The 22,306-nt window shown below is 43.8% G+C and overlaps 1 protein-coding gene across 1 annotated transcript in view; it reads right to left on the bottom strand.

The window, feature by feature from the left end:
- Positions 1 to 1,928: 1,928 nt before the first annotated feature.
- Positions 1,929 to 22,306, bottom strand: part of LOC138356840 (DNA-directed RNA polymerase II subunit RPB1-like) — a 153,336-nt gene continuing 132,958 nt past the window's right edge. Inside the window, exons 3-5 of the mRNA XM_069313183.1 lie at positions 19,582 to 20,331; positions 2,553 to 2,831; positions 1,929 to 2,038 (exon numbers count right to left, since the gene is read on the bottom strand). Coding sequence (XP_069169284.1) covers positions 1,929 to 2,038; positions 2,553 to 2,831; positions 19,582 to 20,331 — 1,139 coding nt within the window. The remainder of the gene's footprint in view (positions 2,039 to 2,552; positions 2,832 to 19,581; positions 20,332 to 22,306) is intronic.

Here is a 22,306-nt window from a genome sequence, read left to right as displayed (position 1 = left end):
ATTATAGAAATTATGAGCTGTTGCTCCTGGTGACCTGAAGATTCTTACCTCAGTGTGAGGTATAGGACTTGGTGTTGTGGGTAATTGACTGTGTCCCATCTGTGCTACTTTATACATGAGGTATAAGCAGCAAATAAATTGGTGTGTATTAGGCTGACCTATGTGGTACTCTGCCTGTAGCCACAATTAATAAAATGTGGTTAGCCTAGATTACTACACACAGTAATTAGTTATGATTATGGTATTAATTGTAATACATCCGGTTCGATAAGGACCATATTTTTTGTGTTGGGAAGAAAGCTTACTCTCTTTTAATTGACTGATATTTAATTAATAGATTAATTTAAATTAATCGAAGGACCACCCTATTTTGACTGAAAAGGGAAACAGATAAAGTTAAATGATAAGGACTGAAACACCAGTGCCTATGGATAAGAAACTATTAAAGATTATTCTTTAAACTTCAATGGGCTGTATAATATTAATGTTCGAGAATAAACTTTCCGTCCTTTACAAATTGGGGGGTTAATACCAGAAGTAATCTACTCCCAGTACGCTTCATCGAGGCTGGTTCTTCCTCGAATAAAAATTAGTAATTTCTACTAAATACTATATTAAGAAACATTAGATAAATTGATTAATGGTAAAAAAAATTATATGTTGATAAATCAAGGAATTATTCTCATTTGACTTTAATGAGGCTATCATATTACGTTAGATATCTCAAATCAAATAAATTAAATGTCTTCGACTGATAATCGATTCTAGAATTTTCTCAATCAAAGAAATAATAGAAAAGGGTTCAGCTGCTTAGCTGTAATAGTGAACGGAGAGGTATAGGCGTCGTCTGCTACTTGCTGCAACACGTGAGCTCGAGCATGGCGTGGGAACATGAGGACCACGACCGCTTACAACACAAGCTGAAATTTCAACTGAATATACTATTGTTTACACCTACTATCTAGTATCCTCACTATGCCATAGAAGGAATAAATTAATTCCTTATGGACGTACTTATTGTTAGGGGAGGTCGCGTGGCATAACTATGGACAGTGCACAGGAAAAAGATATATGTAGAGATCTCATGATATAACTAATACTAGGGCACTTAACCTGCTGGTCGTCCACCAAAGCAATCACAGATTGCTACTGGAGCAATTGCACGCTCCTAGGCCGATTAACTGCAAGGGCCTAATGTAGAATTGATGGAATTTCGACTCTTCCAGGACGCACGATGTGATTGTTGGCGTCTGCACAAGGCGAACCTCGGCTGAGAAGAATGGCGTCTCTCTGCCTCCCTCCCTCAACTCGTCTCCCGCATTCACAACAGAAGTTAATAATCACGGATAATTCTTTTCCATGTAATTACTGATGCAATGCATTAATGAGAACTGGGATGCAATTATAGGGAATTAAATAATATCATATTCTCATTAAATGGTGTTAATCGAGAAATGGAGAGAAATTTTATTTCCTCCATAGCATTCGTACGTAACAGATAAAACTGTTACTTGATAATAATCTCAGTTAATAACTCTCGGTTTTGGATTATTGGGAGATATATTATCCGTACTTAATTATTGTACGGAATACTGATAAATTTAGAGAACCATATTTAATTCTGTAACATAGTGGGAATAAATATGTTTAGATGGACATTACCTGACGCAATCCTGCCTCTCGATGTCGTGAGAATATTAGCAATATGCACAGATAAAGAAATATTAATTTATGGTAACACTACCATTAGTGGAATTAATAACTACTGTAATTAGTATACAATAATGATGTATTATAATACAATGGTAGTGTGTCAGTGTTGGAAATTTCCAACATCAAGCCCTGTGTCACAACAATAGCATTGGGTCTTTTTTTGCGGGTGCAGTTGCCAACTGCACCCGCAAAAAGTAGTAATGTGGTTTGCACGTTTACAGTGACCACAGATTCGTCGGGGGAGAGGAGACATTACTAACAGGATTGCCCTTTAGTTCACCCTTAGGTGCCGTGGTGCTAGACAATTTAACAAGGTTAGTTATGTCTGAAACAGAAGGTGCATTAGTTATAGGGTTAGAATGGGCTGGTCTGGACTGGCTGTGGGTATAAGTTTTGTTACTATGTGGGCTATAATTATTTTTATTGGGCCTTTTGCCCGCCAACTGGTAGTTCTCTGCCATCTTGGCCAAATCCATAATATTAGAATCTACCTCTGTCCTTCCTCTAAGGTACCCTGCTACAGGCTCTGGCATATTATCTATAAAGTTCTCCGCTAAAACAAAATTTTTAAGTGACTCGTATGTTTCGGCTTTTGTCGAGCGAATCCATTTTTCAAACAATCTTATTTGGTCATTAGTAGCGAATCCATTTTTCAAACAATCTTATTTGGTCATTAGCAAATTCAGTGAGAGGTTGGTTGTGAGTAGGCCTAAGGTTCCGATAAGCTTGGCGGTGAGTTTCAGGTGTAATTTTATATGCCCTCAAAATCCGTTCCCTGACTTTACTATAATCAAAACACTCGCAGTCAGGCATGTTTATACAAATATCTTGGGCTTTACCCCTAAGCCGTCCCTGTAAGATTTTCACCCACTCTTCCTTTGGCCAGTTCATGGACATGGCCAGTCTCTGAATATGGTTGAAAAATCTTTCAGGGTCTGACTCTGAAAATTCAGGCAAGTTATGCTTTTTATCATAATGCCTGGGGTTTGAGTTTCCAGCAGGTGGTACAGCGGTATCCACTCTCATTCTTTCTGCCTCCTTTTTGAGCCTTTGCTCCTCTACTTTAGCATTTTGTTCTAACAATTTTGCCTCTTGCTCTGCTACTCTAGCCTTTTGCTCTGTCAGTTTTAACTGGGCTAGTTGTAATTCTTACTCCATATTCCTACTAGCTACACTCTCAGCTGGACTGGTCTGGCATAAAATAGTATCACTTGCCAATAGGCCTTGGCCTATGCAATGCTGTAAAATTTAATTTGTTACGCTCCACTTTTTTGTAGCTTCATCTAACTCGAGGCCAAATTCCTTGCCTAACAACACTAAATTAGCTTTGGTAAACTTCTTGATCTCTACCACTGAAGGCGTCTTTGCCAGTTCCTGCAACATAGCCTCCATCACTAATTATTTTAGCTCCTAGCCAAAGAAAAATAAAAGGAAAAATTGGAAAAAATAAAAATTTGCACGGCCCCTATCACAAGGCCACACTTACCTCAATTGTGAAGTGATCCAGTTGGGTGTCCAGTCAGTGCAAGATGTATCCTTTGCTAGTTGAGCTGGACCCTAGGCTACCACACAAAACCGTTCTGCGGAAAGCAAGAATTTTAGTTTCGGCACTCGAAAATCTAATTTTTTACAATTAAAATGTTACTTCTGGTCAGGCCAACCACTTGTTATGAATTATGCTTACTTGTTATGGGGGGTATAGAGTATTTATGAAAAGGGCCAACAGCTGAAATCAAGATGTATAAAAAAAAGTGGAGTAGATAGGCCCGGCCCCCCAAGGAACATAGGTTCCTGTAATGTTTCAAGGTTTTAGAAACAGCTCTGTTGTCAAGGATACAATCATCTACACCCCTGCGACAAGATTAATGGATACACCTCAAAAACTAACTAATTTATTAAACCCTCTTATCAACCCTCCCATATACATTACTATTATAACAATGACTACTTTAAAACACTCTATCTTACGTTAACTACCTTGGTCCACATAGACAGGATACAAAGCTTACACTTGGGACAAGCTAGGGTAAAGTCTACTTGAAAAGAACTCGAAGGCTTGAAGCAGCCTGGGGTAGTTAAGCCCCACGTGGTACCCTAGTCACAACACAAACACTTCGGGATGCCCAAAACACTGGCTTATACTACACAATACTCAATAATTAACACACACACCTAGCTAGTAGCACAATACCTTAATATAACATAGCTTAACTGAGAAATACCCCAGTATGGGGTAAGGGAAGAGAGGAGTAGGAAAGGAGGAGACAGAGCCATACATGAGAGGTGTTGACCCAAGCACAGCCATCCAGAGAAGAGAGAAGCAGCTTCTGCCCTCCCTTACTCTGAATTGCTGCCAGCCGAATACTCAGCTAATCGTACAGCAACCATCAATCCAAGTTTACTCAGACATACTTTATTAATTACTTCAATCATTTCTAAACATAGCTGATAACTAGTTCAATATTTAATAATCAACAAGCCCAGAGTCTTAATGCTCTGTGAGAAACAAGATTCGTCTTACGTCTGGCCAGGAAGATAGGAACAAAAACGCATCAGCAGTTCTATCAATTAATGTAAAGTAATTATTTAGAGCTCAATTTGACCTCTGGTTTCCAACTAAGGAACCCAGGGTCGTAATATCCCCCCCACTCTCTCCGTCGCCTCTCCAATGTTCTGCGGTCCGTATCTTTGTGAGTAAATGGTATACGGTCTGTTCCATTTATCTCCCCCCTAATGTTCCACTTTCTTTTCCTGATCTTAAGCACTTGTTGGACTCCTTACCAGAACCTGCGCTCCTGTTCGGAGATTTCAACTGTCGGCATACCCTCTGGGGTGATGCTCTGACGATCATTCGGGGCCGCCTTCTCGAACCATTTGTCCTCTCTTCTTCTTCTTCTCTGTCTCTTCTGAATTCTGGTGAACCCAAATATGTAGACCCCCGCACTCGCACCCTTTCCTGTCTTGATATTTCTCTCTGCTTGTCTTCTCTTTACTTATATATTACTTGGCGGGTTCTTGATGACCTCCACAACAGTGACCATTTCCCCCATCCTTGTCTTCTCTTTCGCTTTTCTCCCTCCCCCTCTCCTTTCCTAAGGGGCCATGGTAAACGAAAATCCGATGAAAAATGGAATATTTACGAAAAATTACGAAAAATACTACAACGTTCTGGCAACACTGTGGTCCAAACCGTTTAATGATATCTTGAAAAATAACGTAATTAGAGTCAAATTTCCCGCTGCAACTTTCGTGAATCTGGTCCTCGCGCCGTGAGTACGCCGCGGGGTATTGTATCTTACGTTGTAGATGTCTTATTTTTCGTAATAGCGTTGAAAATAACATGTTATGCATAAAATGAATATAAACTCACACAAATGGCAACACTCTATTGTCTGACACGAGGGTGGTGCAGTCAGTGACTGGTGTCTCTCATGGAGAGAGGATGTATGCTGACGCGCTCACACAATATCTCCCAGAACATGCTATTTTTGCTATTTTTAGCTATTTGTACTGCAATATGACTTACCAAACGAACAAGAGAAAAGCATTGACAGCTAGATGCATGCGAGCTCTCCATACGAGCTGGCCGCAATGCGTAAATCACCAGTCACGAGTGACCGCAGGTTCAGTAAACTTGTCGAGCGCGCTACGCAACTCCAACTTTTACAACTAGATAAAATTTCACAGCCTTTATTTATTATTCTATTTACATGAAACTTGCACATTATATGTAGAGTTTACGCCTCTATAAACGCATGTCATTATTCTTATCTACGTAGATTTATTGATTTTATAAATAATGATACACTTCATTTTGTTGCATACGTTTTTGGGAAACTTTTATAAAATCTGTATTATTGCACTAAATACATCTAGGAAAATAATGTGACATGCAAATCTTTATTATATAGTAAGGTCATAGCTGAGTGTCGTATAAATGATTTTGGTTCACAATTGTGGGCTGTGAAATCAATTGAACATGGTTGAAAAATTCGTCTTTTTTTTTGTTTTTGTTTTTTTTCTCCGTCTCTATTTAGGCTGAGATGCTGAAACTTGGCCTAGGTGCAGCACCTTTCACATGTATCAGGATAATAAATTATGAATACCCTACAACAATTTTTTAAATCCTGGTACCATGGCCCCTAAGTGACAGTTTGCCAAGGCAGATTGGAATCTATTCACACTCCATACAACTCTTTCTGACCTCTCTGCCTTGCCTCTCCCTCGAGCCCTTCTCCTTTTTCATGACACCATATTCGACGCTCCCCTCCGCTCTATTCCTCACTCTACCTCCCGAGGTACGCGGAAGTGAATTCCCTAGTGGAAGCCGGACTGTGCCTGGGCTGTTGGCTGTAAGCGTGCAGCCTGGAAGAAACACTGACGACGGCAGACAGCTACTTCTTTTATTTTCTTCTGGAAAGCGAGTGCGGTGGCCCGTAGGTCCGTCCGTACAGCTAAACGTGAGAGTTGGAAATCTTATGTTTCCACCATTACATCCGATACGCCTCTGCTGCAGATCTGGAAGAAAATTACTAAGATAGTGGGTAGGATTGTTCCAGATGTCTCACCAGTTCTTCACCTCCACGGTACTCTTGTGGTGGCTCCAGTAACGGTTGCGACCGAACTAGGTTCCCACTTTTCTACTGTTAGCTCTGGTTCTCACCTTCCTCAATCCTTCCTTCTTCGTAAGCCCGTTCTTGAATCTCGTCCCTTAGATTTCCACACTCATCTCCGACTTTCCTATAACGACCCCTTCTCTCTCTCCGAACTTCAGTCTGCTCTGACCCTCTGTGGCTCTACGGCAGCGGGCACAGATGACATTCATTATGAGATGCTTCGCCATCTTCCTCTTTGCGCGTCCCAATACTTATTGAATCTGTATAATCGTTTATGGGAGTCGTCGTCAGTCCCTACGGACTGGCTCGATGCAGTTTTCACTATTCGGAAACTGGAGTATCTAGAGACATCCCCTAAGGACTTTCGCCCAATTGCCCTCATGAGTTGCGTTTGCAAACTCTTTGAACTCATAGTCAATGTCCGTCTGAAGTGGTTCATAGAACACTATCACCACCTCTCACCTTCTCAATTTGGTCTTCGCAAGTGCTGCAACACGACTGATGTATTGGTGAACTTGAAGGTCTATATTCGTACTGCTTTTACTGCGAAGACCTCCGTTGTTGCTGTCCTTTTAGACCTGGAAAAGGCGTATGACACCACTTGGAGATACCATATTCTGTCCCAACTAACGTGCTTTTGGCCTTCGTGTTACGCTCCCTCTCTTCCTTCAAAACTTCCTCCCTAGTCATTCCTTTAGAGTGAAGCTTGGTACCGCTCTCTCCGCCTGTTTACGGTAATACGAAGGTGTACCCCACTGTAGTGTTTTGAGCACTACTCTTTTCCTGGTTCTTCTGAATGGTCTTCTTTCTTCCCTTCCTTCTGGCATCGTCTCTGCTCTATATGTCGACGATCTTACCCTCTGCTGTCGAGGTGATGATTCGCCTTCCCTTCAACGGCGGCTTCAACTTGCGATTGATGTCGTATTGCCTTGGGCCACTGATCATGGCTTCAAGTTCTCTACAACCCCTACAACTCCGTCCCCCTCTGTCGCTATATGGCCATTCCCGTTCGTACAAAGATCCCAGACTACAAGGTCTTGTCTCATACTTCTTGGGAGCTGATAGGCGCACGCTCCTCTCTTTGCATTCCTCTATCGTTCTGTCTAAACTTGGTTATGGTTGCCCTGCTTACTATTTTATTTTTATTTTATTTATGCATATACAAGAAGGTAAATTGGGAATGTGAGTATACATAACATGGTAATTACAGTCTTGTAAAGCCACTAGTACGCGCAGCGTTTCGGGCAGGTCCTTAATCTAAGAAAATTTTAAGTAGGTAAATACTTGCAAAACTTATAGACAAAAAAAATGATAACAGTTACATGGCATGAAAAAAAAAAGATGAGAGAAAATTGTAGGTACAGTATATTAAAGCACATAGGTAGCTAAGATTTTTTGCAATGACAGCTTGAATGGTAGTTGACAAAAATTGGTAGGCACAATACAGCATATGGCTAGCACATAAAAGAAGACAGCAATGAACACAATGATAAGGTTGTTTTATAATACATAAAAATTAGGATATTGGGTAACACTAGGTACAGAGCAAATTTAAAGCTCAGTGTAGGAAACTAAGAAGATGAAATTAGGTACTTTTTGGTTTTGCTTTTAAATAAGGCAAAAGTTTTACAGTTTTTCAATTCACTAGGGAGTGAGTTCCATAGACTAGGTCCCTTAATTTGCATAGAGTGTTTACACAGAGTAAGTTTGACCCTGGGGATATCAAAGAGATATTTATTTCTGGTGTGGTGATAATGGGTCCTATTACATCTGTCCAGGGAGAGTTTCAGAGCTTGGTTTGCATTTAAGAACAGGGTTTTGTAAATGTTGTTGATGCAAGAGAATGTGGGGTACTCGTGCCTCGCCCGGCCTGCCTCGCTGCCCTGGGTCAACACCGTTATCATCACCACCATCATGTATGTCCCCAGACGCTAGTAGTTTATTCAGTGATAGTACATGTGACGAATCTTTCTCGGGCTTCAGTGACATTGGCTCCGATACGAGTAGTGTGGACGACCCGAGTACGAGCAGTGGTGGTGTTACCAGGCGGGGTTTTGCTACCTCAGCAACACGCCGCGGCAGGCGGCAGCGTGCCTCACAGCATGTGGACAACGACAGTGGCCCCTCAACATCATTTATTCGTGGTAGGTCTACAGTACGTAAATCTGCCTCAGCGCCTAGCATACCCTCACGCAGCTCCAGCAGAAGCAGCGGACGACGTAGCCGTAGTTTTGGTGCTCGTGGTGGTGTTGGCCGTGGTGTTGGCGCCAACACCAAACCCCCTGGTGTACTTGTGTGGGAGGATTGCACCACATTTGCCCCTCAAATACCAACATTTGATGATAGCGATTTTGGTGTTACACCATTATTCCCATATACTGGTGATGATATGGCAGACATGGAATATTTTCAGGCATATTTTGTCAATGTATTCATGGCGCATCTTGTGACTGAGACAAACAGGTTCGCTCACAGCCTCATAGACGAAGGCATTTTACCTGCCTCACGGCTCACACGATGGAAGGACACGACAATCGACGAAATGTACGTGTTTCTGGCACTCACCATGATGATGAAGCACTCTGAGAAAGCTGTCATCCAGGAATATTGGAGCAAAGACAGCCTTGTTCCATCGCCTGTGTTCAACCGGTACATGTCGCGTGATAGGTATCTCTTGATTCTCAGGTGCCTGCATTTCGAGAATAATGCAAATGAGGACAGACACGACAGACTGTGGAAAGTACGGAAGATGTTCAGTGACATGAGAGGGAAGTTCAGGGATTATTTTGTACCTGGACAGAATGTGGTTATTGACGAGTCGCTTGTACTGTTCAAGGGGCGACTGGCATTCAAACAGTACATTCCATCAAAGCGGCACCGATTTGGACTGAAGTTTTTTGTGCTATGCGACTGTGAGACTGGTATTGTCATGGACATGATATTATATTCTGGTACAGACGTCGACATACCGGCTCAAGATGAACACGGGTTCTCTGGCAGTGTTGTAAAAACCCTGATGGAACCGTTGCTGAACAAGGGGCATGTACTGTACACCGACAACTATTACACCAGCCCCTTATTGACCAGATACCTCCTTGCCCACAACACCGGCGTATGTGGCACTGTGAAGAGCCATAGGAAGGAAATGCCAGTGTTCGGTATAGCTATAGCCGTGGGCGAGTGCCAGCTGCGCAAGTGTGACAATACGCTGTCAGTGCGGTGGAAGGACAGACGCGAGGTGAATATGCTGAGTACGATTCACACCGTTGCCATGTTGGACAGTGGGAAAGTCCACTTTCAGACACGCAACACCGTGTATAAGCCAGACTGTGTCATAGACTATAACGTGAACATGCGCCTCGTCGATAAGTGTGACATGATGCTTGGTGGAGTGGAGTGCGTGCGCAAGTCTGTGAAGTGGACTAAAAAGTTCTTCTTCCACCTGATGGATGTTGCAGTGCTCAACTGCTTCAATATGTACTTAGTAAAATCTGGCAGGAGACCGTCTATACGTACATTCAGTGCTGGTGTTGTGTCACAGCTGCTAGTAAAGTATGGCAAGGAGGGTTCTGTTGTACCGCGCGGAGTGCAAGCAACAATGCCACATGCAGCTCCAGACAGATTGAGGGGTAATGAGAACTTCGGAGTACATATGCTCGAGTATATGCCAGGCACAGCATCACGGGAGAAGGGTAAACGTGCGTGTATAGTATGCAGGAACACTACCCGCAGAGAACAGAAACGAAGATGTATCAGCACCTGGTGCGTGGAGTGCAAGGTGCCACTCTGCCCCGTTGGCTGTTTCTCAGCATATCACACACTCGCGGAGTACTGAGTGTGTTTATGGTGTGTGTATATAGTGTGTGATACTGTACAGTGTGTATATAAAGTGTAAATATAAATTTATTTGGCATGATACATTGGAAATTGTGCAGGATAAGTGAAGTTGTTTGTGATGCACGTAACACAGTGTCTACGGACAGTACGGATGTTGTACTGCGATATTATAGTGTACGTGTTCATTATACATTGGATTGGCACATAAAAACAATGAAAATGTATTGGGAAATGTGCGCAATAAATGAACAAAAATATATTCGCGGCAACTCGCGCGCCCCGCCCCGAGCGCCCCACCGCCTCTGAGAGCTTACACCACGGGCGCACGGGGAATGATGACGTCACGCCCCAACTTCCGGACCCCATAGCACCCAAAGTAAGTACAATTTCGAATTTTTTTTTACATACCCATACTCAGGGAAGGGTTTTTGACACTTTAAAAAGAAAAAAGAATTTTTTCCAGAGAATTTATATCCTGCGCACTGCGGGGGTGTCACATTTGGAGGCAACGCAGTTAGGGGGTTAGGGATTTAAACAAGGGAGCTGAGTGTTGTCTGAAAGCAGAGTTAGTTATTATTCTGATAGCAGATTTTTGCTGCGTGATGATGGGCTTAAGGTGGTTTGCAGTGGTAGACCCCCATGCACAGATACCATAATTAAGATAGGGGTAAATTAGTGCATTATATAGTGAGAGGAGAGCAGAGTTAGTAACATAATATCTGATTTTGGAGAGTATACCAACTGTCTTAGAGACTTTCTTAGTTATGTGTTGAATGTGGGTGCTGAAGTTGAGTCTCTTGTCTAGGAATAGGCCAAGAAACTTGCCATCATTTTTATTACTGATGTTAATGTTGTCTGTCTGTAGCTGAATTGCATTTGATGATTTGCTTCCAAATAAGATGTAGTAAGTCTTTTCGATGTTTAATGTTAGTTTGTTCGTTGACATCCAAGAGTGGACTTTTTTTAATTCATTATTCACAACATTATTTAGTTTATGTGGGTTGAGGTCTGAATAGATAAGGGTAGTATCGTCAGCAAACAATATAGGTTTGAGAATATTAGAGGCATTAGGCAGATCGTTTATATATATAAGAAATAGAAGAGGTCCTAAGATACTGCCCAGTGGCACTCCAACGGTAATTGGTAGAGTGGAAGAAGTTGTATCATTGATGGTTACATATTGGTGTCTGTCACTAAGATAGGATCGGATGTAGTCAAGGACAAGGCCTCGGATTCCATAATGCTGGAGTTTAAGTAAGAGGTAGTTGTGATTAACAGTATCAAAGGCTTTTCTTAGGTCAATGAAGAGTCCAATCGGAAACTCACTTTTGTCAAGGGCTGAGTAGATAACGTCAAGGAGACTAATGATTGCATCGTTGGTGCTCTTTTGGGACCGGAAGCCAAACTGGCAGGGGCTGAGTATGTCGAATTTTACGAGGTAGGAATAGAGCTGTTTGTAAATAATTTTTTCAAATATTTTTGATAGAATGGGTAGATTTGATATTGGTCTATAATTGTTTATGTCCGCCGGATTACCTCCTTTATGGACTAGCGTTACTCTTGCTTTTTTGAGGATATCAAGGAAGGTGTGACACTCTATAGTGTCACACCAACAGTAGGGCTATGGGTGGGGCAAGGGCATGGGAGGCTCTCTTGTACACAATGGACGGAATTTCACTGGTGTTCCCTGGCTTGGTTTTTAGAGAGTGTATGATGGACACAACGTCTGCTGGGCTGATTGGTGAAAGGAGAAGAGAGTTTGGATAGCTGCCTGAGAGATATGTGTTAATATGTGTCTGAGTTTGTGGGATTTTACTGGCAAGATTAGCACCAACCGATGAAAAGAAACTATTAAATTCATTTGCCATTTCTAAATCAGTTGACGGTATATCCCTATCCTTGTAGAGTTTTATTTGGTTATGTGAGTGTTGTTTAGTTCCTAGGATACTAGAGATTGTTTTCCAAGTGCTTTTCATGTTGCCTTTTGCTTCATTGAATCTATTCACATAATATGCAAGTTTTGCCTTTCTTATGATACTGGTAAGCATTGATGAGTACCTTTTAGCTACTTCCTTTGAAACTAGGCCAATCCTAAGTTTCTTTTCATATTCATGTTTCTTGTTGATTGAGTTGAGAATGCCACTTGTGAGCCATGGATTGTTTAATCTTTTGTCAGTTACTTGCTTGGTAAGAAGGGGACAATGAAGGTTGTAGAGGCTTAGAGTTTTGAAGAGGAAGAGACTCGTCTGCTTCTCTCTCTACCCTTCACCGTCTTGACGCTCTGCACCATAGTGGGTTACGCCTCAGCTCTGGTGCCTTTCGTTCGACTCCTACTCTCAGCCAGTATGTTGAAACTGGCGTCCTGTCTCTACTGGATCGCTACTGTCTTCGCAACCTTGCATGGTCCTTACAACACCCTCACTCTCGCTTATGTCGTGCTTTGACCTTTACCCCTCCTGTGGTTCCTGTTCCCCTTCACCACCTACCTCTTTCTGTTCGGTTGTCTCGCTTACAAGAAGCTCTTTCGGGTCGTGTTACTAATATGTCTCCTCGTGTCTTTCCGTCTTTGTCCCCATGGAGGGTCCCTCTTCCTAAATTTTGTAAAACCCTGACCCACATGACTAAAGCTTTTACCCCTTCCTACTGTTCTGAAACGCCTTTTCCTTGAACACTTTTCTTTCCACTCCAGCTCCATTTCCGTCTTCACCAATGGGTTTAAGTCTGTAGACAGTGTAAGCTACTATGTTTTTTTCCTGACCACACCTATATGTGTCGCCTATCTCCTGAGACTAGCATCTTCACGGCAGAACTTCATGCTATTCACTATGCTTTTCGTCTACTGCATTCTCGCTGTCAGTCCTCCTTTGTGGGTTGTAGTTGACTCTCACAGGGCCCTCATGGCTCTGGAGTCCTTTAATTCAGTCCATCCGAGGTAGTCAAGATTCAACATTGGCTGTTTCTTATCTCCAGTAGACTTAAAACAGTGGAGTTTTGCTGGGTTCCCAGTCATACTGGTGTCTCTTTAAATGAGAGTGCGGACGCTGCCGCTAAGGAAGCTATCCACACTTGTCCCATCTCCCAGAAAGGTATTCCTTATTCCGACTTTTACCCAGTTACTCATTCCTTCATCCTTGCCCGTTGGCAAGGTTGTTGGTCTTCTATTATTGGTAACAAACTGTGGGCTCTTAAGAGTAGTGTGTCCCCATGGCCTTCCTCCTACCACTGTAACCGGTGGTGGGAAACAGCTCTGATGACGTTGCGTATTGGCCATACACGCTTAACTCACAGACACTTAATAGAGCGCCTCCCTGCTCCTTATTGTCCAAACTGCACTGTCCCTCGAACAGTCGTGCATATCCTTGTTTGATGTCCTGACTTCCAGGACGAACGTATGTCTTGCTTCCCGACTGTACCTCTCGGTCACTTGTCCCTTGATAGAATTCTTGGTGAATCAGATACATTTGATGTCGTTCGCCTTATGCGTTTCTGTTCTCGTATTGGCATCCTTCTCTTATCTTCTTGAGGTTATCTTGAGATGATTTCCTTAGTTATATTTAGCACCCTATGATTGTCTCGCATATTTGATGGTGCTACATAGCCTTCCTGGCTTGGTGCCTCCTTTTGATAATTACATTACATTACAAGCATCCCACTGGTGTCCTCCACTAAGCCTACAAGCATCCCACTGGTGTCCTCCACTAAGCCTACAAGCATCCCACTGGTGTCCTCCACTAAGCCTACAAGCATCCCACTGGTGTCCTCCACTAAGCCTACAAGCATCCCACTGGTGTCCTCCACTAAGCCTACAAGCATCCCACTGGTGTCCTCCACTAAGCCTACAAGCATCCCACTGGTGTCCTCCACTAAGCCTACAAGCATCCCACTGGTGTCCTCCACTAAGCCTACAAGCCTTCGTATATACGTTATTCGCCCCGGTAGTCGCTGCGCTGCAAGCCACCTGCTCACGTCGCTCTACCTGCGTCTGTTTACAGTCCATTGCGGTTGACTGGGTCCTGGCTGCTGGGATGTTGACATCTGCAGTCACACTGTGTTCCCCTTCTGTCTAGTTTATCGCACGTTCAGTAGCATGGTCCCTGACCGGTGTTCTACGTCCTGGATTCCTGATCACGTGAACAGTTATATCACATTGTCATCAGCACTTGCTGTTAATGTACCAGAGCTGTGGGTGAGAGCTCAGTCGACGTAAAAGTTGACAATACTCCGCTTGTACCTGTCCAGGCAGTCACTATTAGCATTAAGGCACATTCCTATGTTCGTTTCCTTGGTGTAGACTGCAGACTGAAAGCCTGCATTCCTTCCCGCGACTGTTAAATCTAGAAAAGGCAGCTTCCCATCACTCTTCATCTCATAAGTGAAACTTATCACCGAAGTCTGCTGGAATGATCCCTTCAGCTGCTGCAAACGCCCGACTTCAGGTACCTGCATAAATATGTCGTCAACATAACTGCAGTATATGGCAGGTTTTAAGTCCATGTTAATTAAGACCCTCCGTTCTATGGTACCCATGTTAAAATTCGCGAATTATCTCAATCTATCCATCTACAAATCCATCAATCTATATATCCTTTATCTATTGATCAATCTACCTATATTCGCTCTCTATTGCAGTCTTTGTCTGTGAGATAGACAAAGATCTTGGTCTTTGAGAGATAGATCTTGGTCCCCCGATGAGAACCTTCCCCCATCTTCGCTTCTTTCCCCCCTTCCTCGCCCCCCCTTTTTCCTTGCACTCTCCTCTTCCCCCGTCCTCGCCCCCCCCCCTTTTCCCTTCCCCTTGCTCTCCCCTCCTCGCCTTACCATCTGCCTTGCCTTCCCCTCTTTCCCCCTTCGTCGCCCTTCCCTCTCCCCCCCCTCCTTCACTCTCCTCTTCCTCTTAGAAAATGTATAACACTTACCTCAGATCAGAAAAAATCTCAGACGTCCACTGTCACTGTAAACACTCCCACTGTCACTGTAAACACTTCCACTGTCACTGTAAACACTCTCACTGTCACTGTAAACACTTCCACTGTCACTGTAAACACTCTCACTGTCACTGTAAACACTCCCACTGTCACTGTAAACACTCCCACTGTCAATGTAAACACTCTCAGTCACTGTAAACACTCCCACTGTCACTGTAAACACTCCCACTGTCACTGTAAACACTTCCACTGTCACTGTAAACACTCTCACTGTCACTGTAAACACTCCCACTGTCACTGTAAACACTCCCACTGTCACTGTAAACACTCTCAGTCACTGTAAACACTTCCACTGTCACTGTAAACACTCTCACTCTCACTGTAAACACTCCCACTGTCACTGTAAACACTACCACTGTCACTGTAAACACTCTCACTGTCACTGTAAACACTCCCACTGTCACTGTAAACACTCCCATTGTCACTGTAAACACTCTCACTGTCACTGTAAACACTTCCACTGTCACTGTAAACACTCTCACTGTCACTGTAAACACTCCCACTGTCACTGTAAACACTCCCACTGTCAATGTAAACACTCTCAGTCACTGTAAACACTCCCACTGTCACTGTAAACACTCCCACTGTCACTGTAAACACTCCCACTGTCACTGTAAACACTCTCAGTCACTGTAAACACTTCCACTGTCACTGTAAACACTCTCACTCTCACTGTAAACACTCCCACTGTCACTGTAAACACTACCACTGTCACTGTAAACACTCTCACTGTCACTGTAAACACTCCCACTGTCACTGTAAACACTCCCATTGTCACTGTAAACACTCTCACTGTCACTGTAAACACTCCCACTGTCACTGTAAACGCTCTCACTGTCCCTGTAAACACTCCCACTGTCACTGTAAACACTCCCACTGTCACTGTAAACACTTCCACTGTCACTGTAAACACTCTCACTGTCACTGTAAACACTCCCACTGTCACTGCAAACACTCCCACTGTCACTGTAAACACTTCCACTGTCACTGTAAACACTCACTGTCACTGTAAACACTCCCACTGTCACTGTAAACACTCCCACTGTCACTGTAAACACTCTCAGTCACTGTAAACACTCCCCCTGTCACTGTAAACACTCCCACTGTCACTGTAAACACTTCCACTGTCACTGTAAACACTCTCACTGTCACTGTAAACACTCCCACTGTCACTGTAAACACTTCCACTGTAAACACTCTCACTGTCACTGTAAACACTCCCACTGTCACTGTAAACACTCCCATTGTCACTGTAAACACTCTCACTGTCACTGTAAACACTCCCACTGTCACTGTAAACACTCTCACTGTCACTGTAAACACTCCCACTGTCACTGTAAACACTCCCACTGTCACTGTAAACACTTCCACTGTCACTGTAAACACTCTCACTGTCACTGTAAACACTCTCACTGTCACTGTAAACACTCCCACTGTCACTGTAAACACTCTCACTGTCACTGTAAACACTCTCACTGTCACTGTAAACACTCCCACTGTCACTGTAAACACTCTCACTGTCACTGTAAACACTTCCACTGTCACTGTAAACACTCTCACTGTCACTGTAAACACTCCCACTGTCACTGTAAACACTCCCACTGTCAATGTAAACACTCTCAGTCACTGTAAACACTCCCACTGTCACTGTAAACACTCCCACTGTCACTGTAAACACTTCCACTGTCACTGTAAACACTCTCACTGTCACTGTAAACACTCCCACTGTCACTGTAAACACTCCCACTGTCACTGTAAACACTCTCAGTCACTGTAAACACTTCCACTGTCACTGTAAACACTCTCACTCTCACTGTAAACACTCCCACTGTCACTGTAAACACTACCACTGTCACTGTAAACACTCTCACTGTCACTGTAAACACTCCCACTGTCACTGTAAACACTCCCATTGTCACTGTAAACACTCTCACTGTCACTGTAAACACTCCCACTGTCACTGTAAACGCTCTCACTGTCCCTGTAAACACTCCCACTGTCACTGTAAACACTCCCACTGTCACTGTAAACACTTCCACTGTCACTGTAAACACTCTCACTGTCACTGTAAACACTCCCACTGTCACTGCAAACACTCCCACTGTCACTGTAAACACTTCCACTGTCACTGTAAACACTCACTGTCACTGTAAACACTCCCACTGTCACTGTAAACACTCCCACTGTCACTGTAAACACTCTCAGTCACTGTAAACACTCCCCCTGTCACTGTAAACACTCCCACTGTCACTGTAAACACTTCCACTGTCACTGTAAACACTCACTGTCACTGTAAACACTCCCACTGTCACTGTAAACACTTCCACTGTAAACACTCTCACTGTCACTGTAAACACTCCCACTGTCACTGTAAACACTCCCATTGTCACTGTAAACACTCTCACTGTCACTGTAAACACTCCCACTGTCACTGTAAACACTCTCACTGTCACTGTAAACACTCCCACTGTCACTGTAAACACTCCCACTGTCACTGTAAACACTTCCACTGTCACTGTAAACACTCTCACTGTCACTGTAAACACTCTCACTGTCACTGTAAACACTCCCACTGTCACTGTAAACACTCTCACTGTCACTGTAAACACTCTCACTGTCACTGTAAACACTCCCACTGTCACTGTAAACACTCCCACTGTCACTGTAAACACTTCCACTGTCACTGTAAACACTCTCACTGTCACTGTAAACACTCCCACTGTCACTGTAAACACTTCCACTGTCACTGTAAACACTCTCACTGTCACTGTAAACACTCCCACTGTCACTGTAAACACTCCTGTGGGATATTTGGGGCTTGAACATGATTATTTAAATATTAATGTAATAAATTAAATTACGAAGGACCACCCACTTTTATAGGAAAGAGGGAAACTGAGAATTTCGGATCATTAGATAATTCCTAGATGAAACCAGTAACTATGGACAAAACTAGAAAATATGATCATAGAAATAATTAATGGGCTGTATTATTAAATGAAACAAACCTCAAACACCGACATTGGGGGGTTATTACTGGAGGTAAGTACGTCCAGGAATTAGTGTGGTTCGTTCACTAATTCAATTAATAATAATCTAATCCTATAAAATAATATTGAAACTGATATCATTACCATAAAGGGGAACATAGATTATGAGCATAGTAATGAATTACAGTAAACCACATATTAATCCCAAAGAATTCTGCACACAAGAAATTGCAATAGAATCATAAAAGGAAATAAATCTTAGCTTAATGAAGATTCCTTTAGAAAGCCATGGAAGTCCTCTTATTCTCTGGACTCGGTCGACTAACGAGTGGAACGGGTTAACATGGGAGAAGGCAGCATGGAGAATTCTTCTCTCGTGCTGCAAGACAAATATTTTACAGTAGCAACTGATTTACCTACTGTATCTATATATTCAAGAAAATTAAGAGTTACAGTTGATAAATTTTAATCACCTGTTATTAGATGTTATCGTGCGTCATAACGGACAATCACCCTGCTACCATTAAACCTTTTACCCGATGCATCACATAAAAGAATATACTTAGCTGTGGGCACTGTATAAGTATTAAGATTGCCGTGCTTCGCGTCCCAGGCTCTGGTTAACCCTATCCTGGATAGTGACGCGCTTCGCTGGCCGGTCACGTGTCGTCAAGAACCAAGTCAAAGGGCTCCTTATTCGACATCAGCACCAGCTGAAGATACTATCTGCAAGGTTATTCACGCCTCACAGTGGCGACTTTCATCTGAGGATGGATAACGCCTGCCCTAGTTGCTGGGCAATGGCGTCTTCTTATGAGTACGGTAAGCGCAGGTCTGCCTCTGAACGGCTCTCCACGTGTACTGAGCTGGCCTTCCTCTACCCACGCCGAGTCCGCGTTCATAAAACAAATTATTGTCTCAAACATTAATATTTCTCGCATTTACGCTTGAAACGTTGAACACTGGACGGGTTTATTATTTAGAGGAAGAAAATATTGTTATTTACCAATTTAAGAATAGTAAATATATAAGGGAGAGGAATTAATGTCTCCCCATGGCATTCACTGGTGACGTTAACTTTATCACGAGATAGACGCTATGATTCCAACGCTCTATTCGGCTTTTAGTTAGAGATCAATTCGTCTGCAATTAGTTATCATACAGAATGCTTTAATTATGGAGAATCGAATTTAATTCTCACATACATTGGATATAATGTGTTTACTGTAAGGAAATCTGACGCAATACTGGCGTCAGGTGACGTGAGAATTCTAGCCTACTGCACAGATGAAATTATTAGTACATGAGAATTCTACGTGTTGTTAATTTTACTTACTACAATAATTAGTATGGTTAGTAATAAATAATGAGAATACAACAATGTTGTATTCGGTGTTGGAAATATCCAACAACTCCCATTGTCACTGTAAACACTCTCACTGTCACTGTAAACACGCCCACTGTCACTGTAAACACTCTCACTGTCACTGTAAACACTCCCACTGTCACCGTAAACACTCCCACTGTCACTGTAAACACTTCCACTGTCACTGTAAACACTCTCATTGTCACTGTAAACACTCCCACTGTCACTGTAAACACTCTCACTGTCACTGTAAACACTGTCACTGTCACTGTAAACACTCTCACTGTCACTGTAAACACTCCCACTGTCACTGTAAACACTCTCACTGTCACTGTAAACACTCTCACTGTCACTGTAAACACTGTCACTGTAAACACTCTCACTGTCACTGTAAACACTCCCACTGTCACTGTAAACACTCACACTGTCACTGTAAATACTCACGCTGTTACTGTAAACACTCTCACTGTCACTGTAAACACTCTCATTGTCACTGTAAACACTCCCACTGTCACTGTAAACACTCCCACTGTTACTGTAAACACTCTCACTGTTACTGTAAACACTCACACTGTCACTGTAAACACTCTCACTGCCACTGTAAACACTCCCACTGTCACTGTAAACACTCCCACTGTCACTGTAAACACTCCCACTGTCACTGTAAACACTTCCACTGTCACTGTAAACACTCTCACTATCACTGTAAACACTCTCACTATCACCATAAACACTCTCACTATCACTGTAAACACTCCCACTGTCACTGTAAACACTTCTAACACGCCATAAGAACGTCCACTTGAACACGGTGAAGCCAAAACCTTGAATGAAATTGTGAGGGTATATGGGCCGGGTACTGGTGTTAGTGCCTGCAGCGTGAGGGTACATGGGCCGGGTACTGGTGTGAGTGCCTGCAGTGTGAGGGTACATGGGCCGGGTACTGGTGTGAGTACCTGCAGTGTGAGGGTACATGGGCCGGGTACTGGTGTGAGTACCTGCCTGCAGTGTGAGGGTACATGGGCCGGGTACTGGTGTGCCTGCCTGCAGTGTGAGGGTACATGGGCCGGGTACTGGTGTGCCTGCCTGCAGTGTGAGGGTACATGGGCCGGGTACTGGTGTGAGTGCCTGCAGGCCTGCAGTGTGAGGGTACATGGGCCGGGTACTGGTGTGAGTACCTGCCTGCAGTGTGAGGGTACATGGGCCGGGTACTGGTGTTAGTGCCTGCAGTGTGAGGGTACATGGGCCGGGTACTGGTGTTAGTGCCTGCAGTGTGAGGGTACATGGGCCGGGTACTGGTGTGAGTGCCTGCAGTGTGAGGGTACATGGGCCGGGTACTGGTGTGAGTGCCTGCAGTGTGAGGGTACATGGGCCGGGTACTGGTGTGAGTGCCTGCAGTGTGAGGGTACATGGGCCGGGTACTGGTGTTAGTGCCTGCAGTGTGAGGGTACATGGGCCGGGTACTGGTGTGAGTGCCTGCAGTGTGAGGGTACATGGGCCGGGTTCTGGTGTGAGTACCTGCCTGCAGTGTGAGGGTACATGGGCCGGGTACTGGTGTGCCTGCCTGCAGTGTGAGGGTACATGGGCCGGGTACTGGTGTGCCTGCCTGCAGTGTGAGGGTACATGGGCCGGGTACTGGTGTTAGTGCCTGCAGTGTGAGGGTACATGGGCCGGGTACTGGTGTGAGTGCCTGCCTGCAGTGTGAGGGTACATGGGCCGGGTACTGGTGTGAGTGCCTGCCTGCAGTGTGAGGGTACATGGGCCGGGTACTGGTGTGAGTACCTGCCTGCAGTGTGAGGGTACATGGGCCGGGTACTGGTGTGAGTACCTGCAGTGTGAGGGTACATGGGCCGGGTACTGGTGTGCCTGCCTGCAGTGTGAGGGTACATGGGCCGGGTACTGGTGTGAGTGCCTGCAGTGTGAGGGTACATGGGCCGGGTACTGGTGTGCCTGCCTGCAGTGTGAGGGTACATACATAAATAAATAAATAGATGTTTATTCAGGTAAATTACTTACAAGAGGTTTTACAAAAATTGATAGATTTATAGATAGAGCTAGTACATACAATGCCTAAAGCCACTATTACGCAAAGCGTTTCGGGCAGGAAAAACATTAAAGACTAAAACTCAATACTAATTGAGATTAAGGTATAAAATGTGTTGAGAAGAAATAAAAATAAAAATAAAAAAGGGGGGAATATAGCAGAAAAGCAGCACAAATACAATTAGGTCGACAAACAGCGTTGTTTAAAAAAGCAGACATGGATTGATATAATAGGGGTAAGATAGGTTACAGGGAGTTAATTAGGTAGTGCTTAGTTTTTATCTTAAACTGGTTGAGAGAGGTACAGTCTTTAACATGATTGGGAAGGTCATTCCACATTCTGGGTCCCTTGATTTGTAGAGCATTTCTAGTTTGATTAAGTCGTACTCTTGGAATATCAAAACTGTATTTGTTTCTGGTGTGGTGCTCATGGGTTCATTTACAACCTTCAATGAAGCTTTTGAGGTCAGGATTGGCATTACAGTTCAGCGTTTTATATATGTATATTACATATGGGAGCCAAAGCCATATAATATGGGAGCCGGTCGGCCGAGCGGACAGCACGCTGGACTTGTGATCCTGTGGTCCTGGGTTCAATCCCAGGCGCCGGCGAGAAACAATGGGCAGAGTTTCTTTCACCCTATGCCCCTGTTACCTAGCAGTAAAATAGGTACCTGGGTGTTAGTCAGCTGTCACGGGCTGCTTCCTGGGGGTGGAGGCCTGGTCGAGGACCGCGCCGCGGGGACACTAAAAAGC

The sequence above is a fragment of the Procambarus clarkii genome, chromosome 74, assembly GCF_040958095.1.
Source record: "Procambarus clarkii isolate CNS0578487 chromosome 74, FALCON_Pclarkii_2.0, whole genome shotgun sequence".
Classification (NCBI taxonomy): Eukaryota; Metazoa; Arthropoda; class Malacostraca; order Decapoda; family Cambaridae; genus Procambarus; species Procambarus clarkii.
The sequence above is the reverse complement of the archived record's forward strand: the minus strand, read 5'-3'. Positions and strand labels throughout refer to the sequence as shown.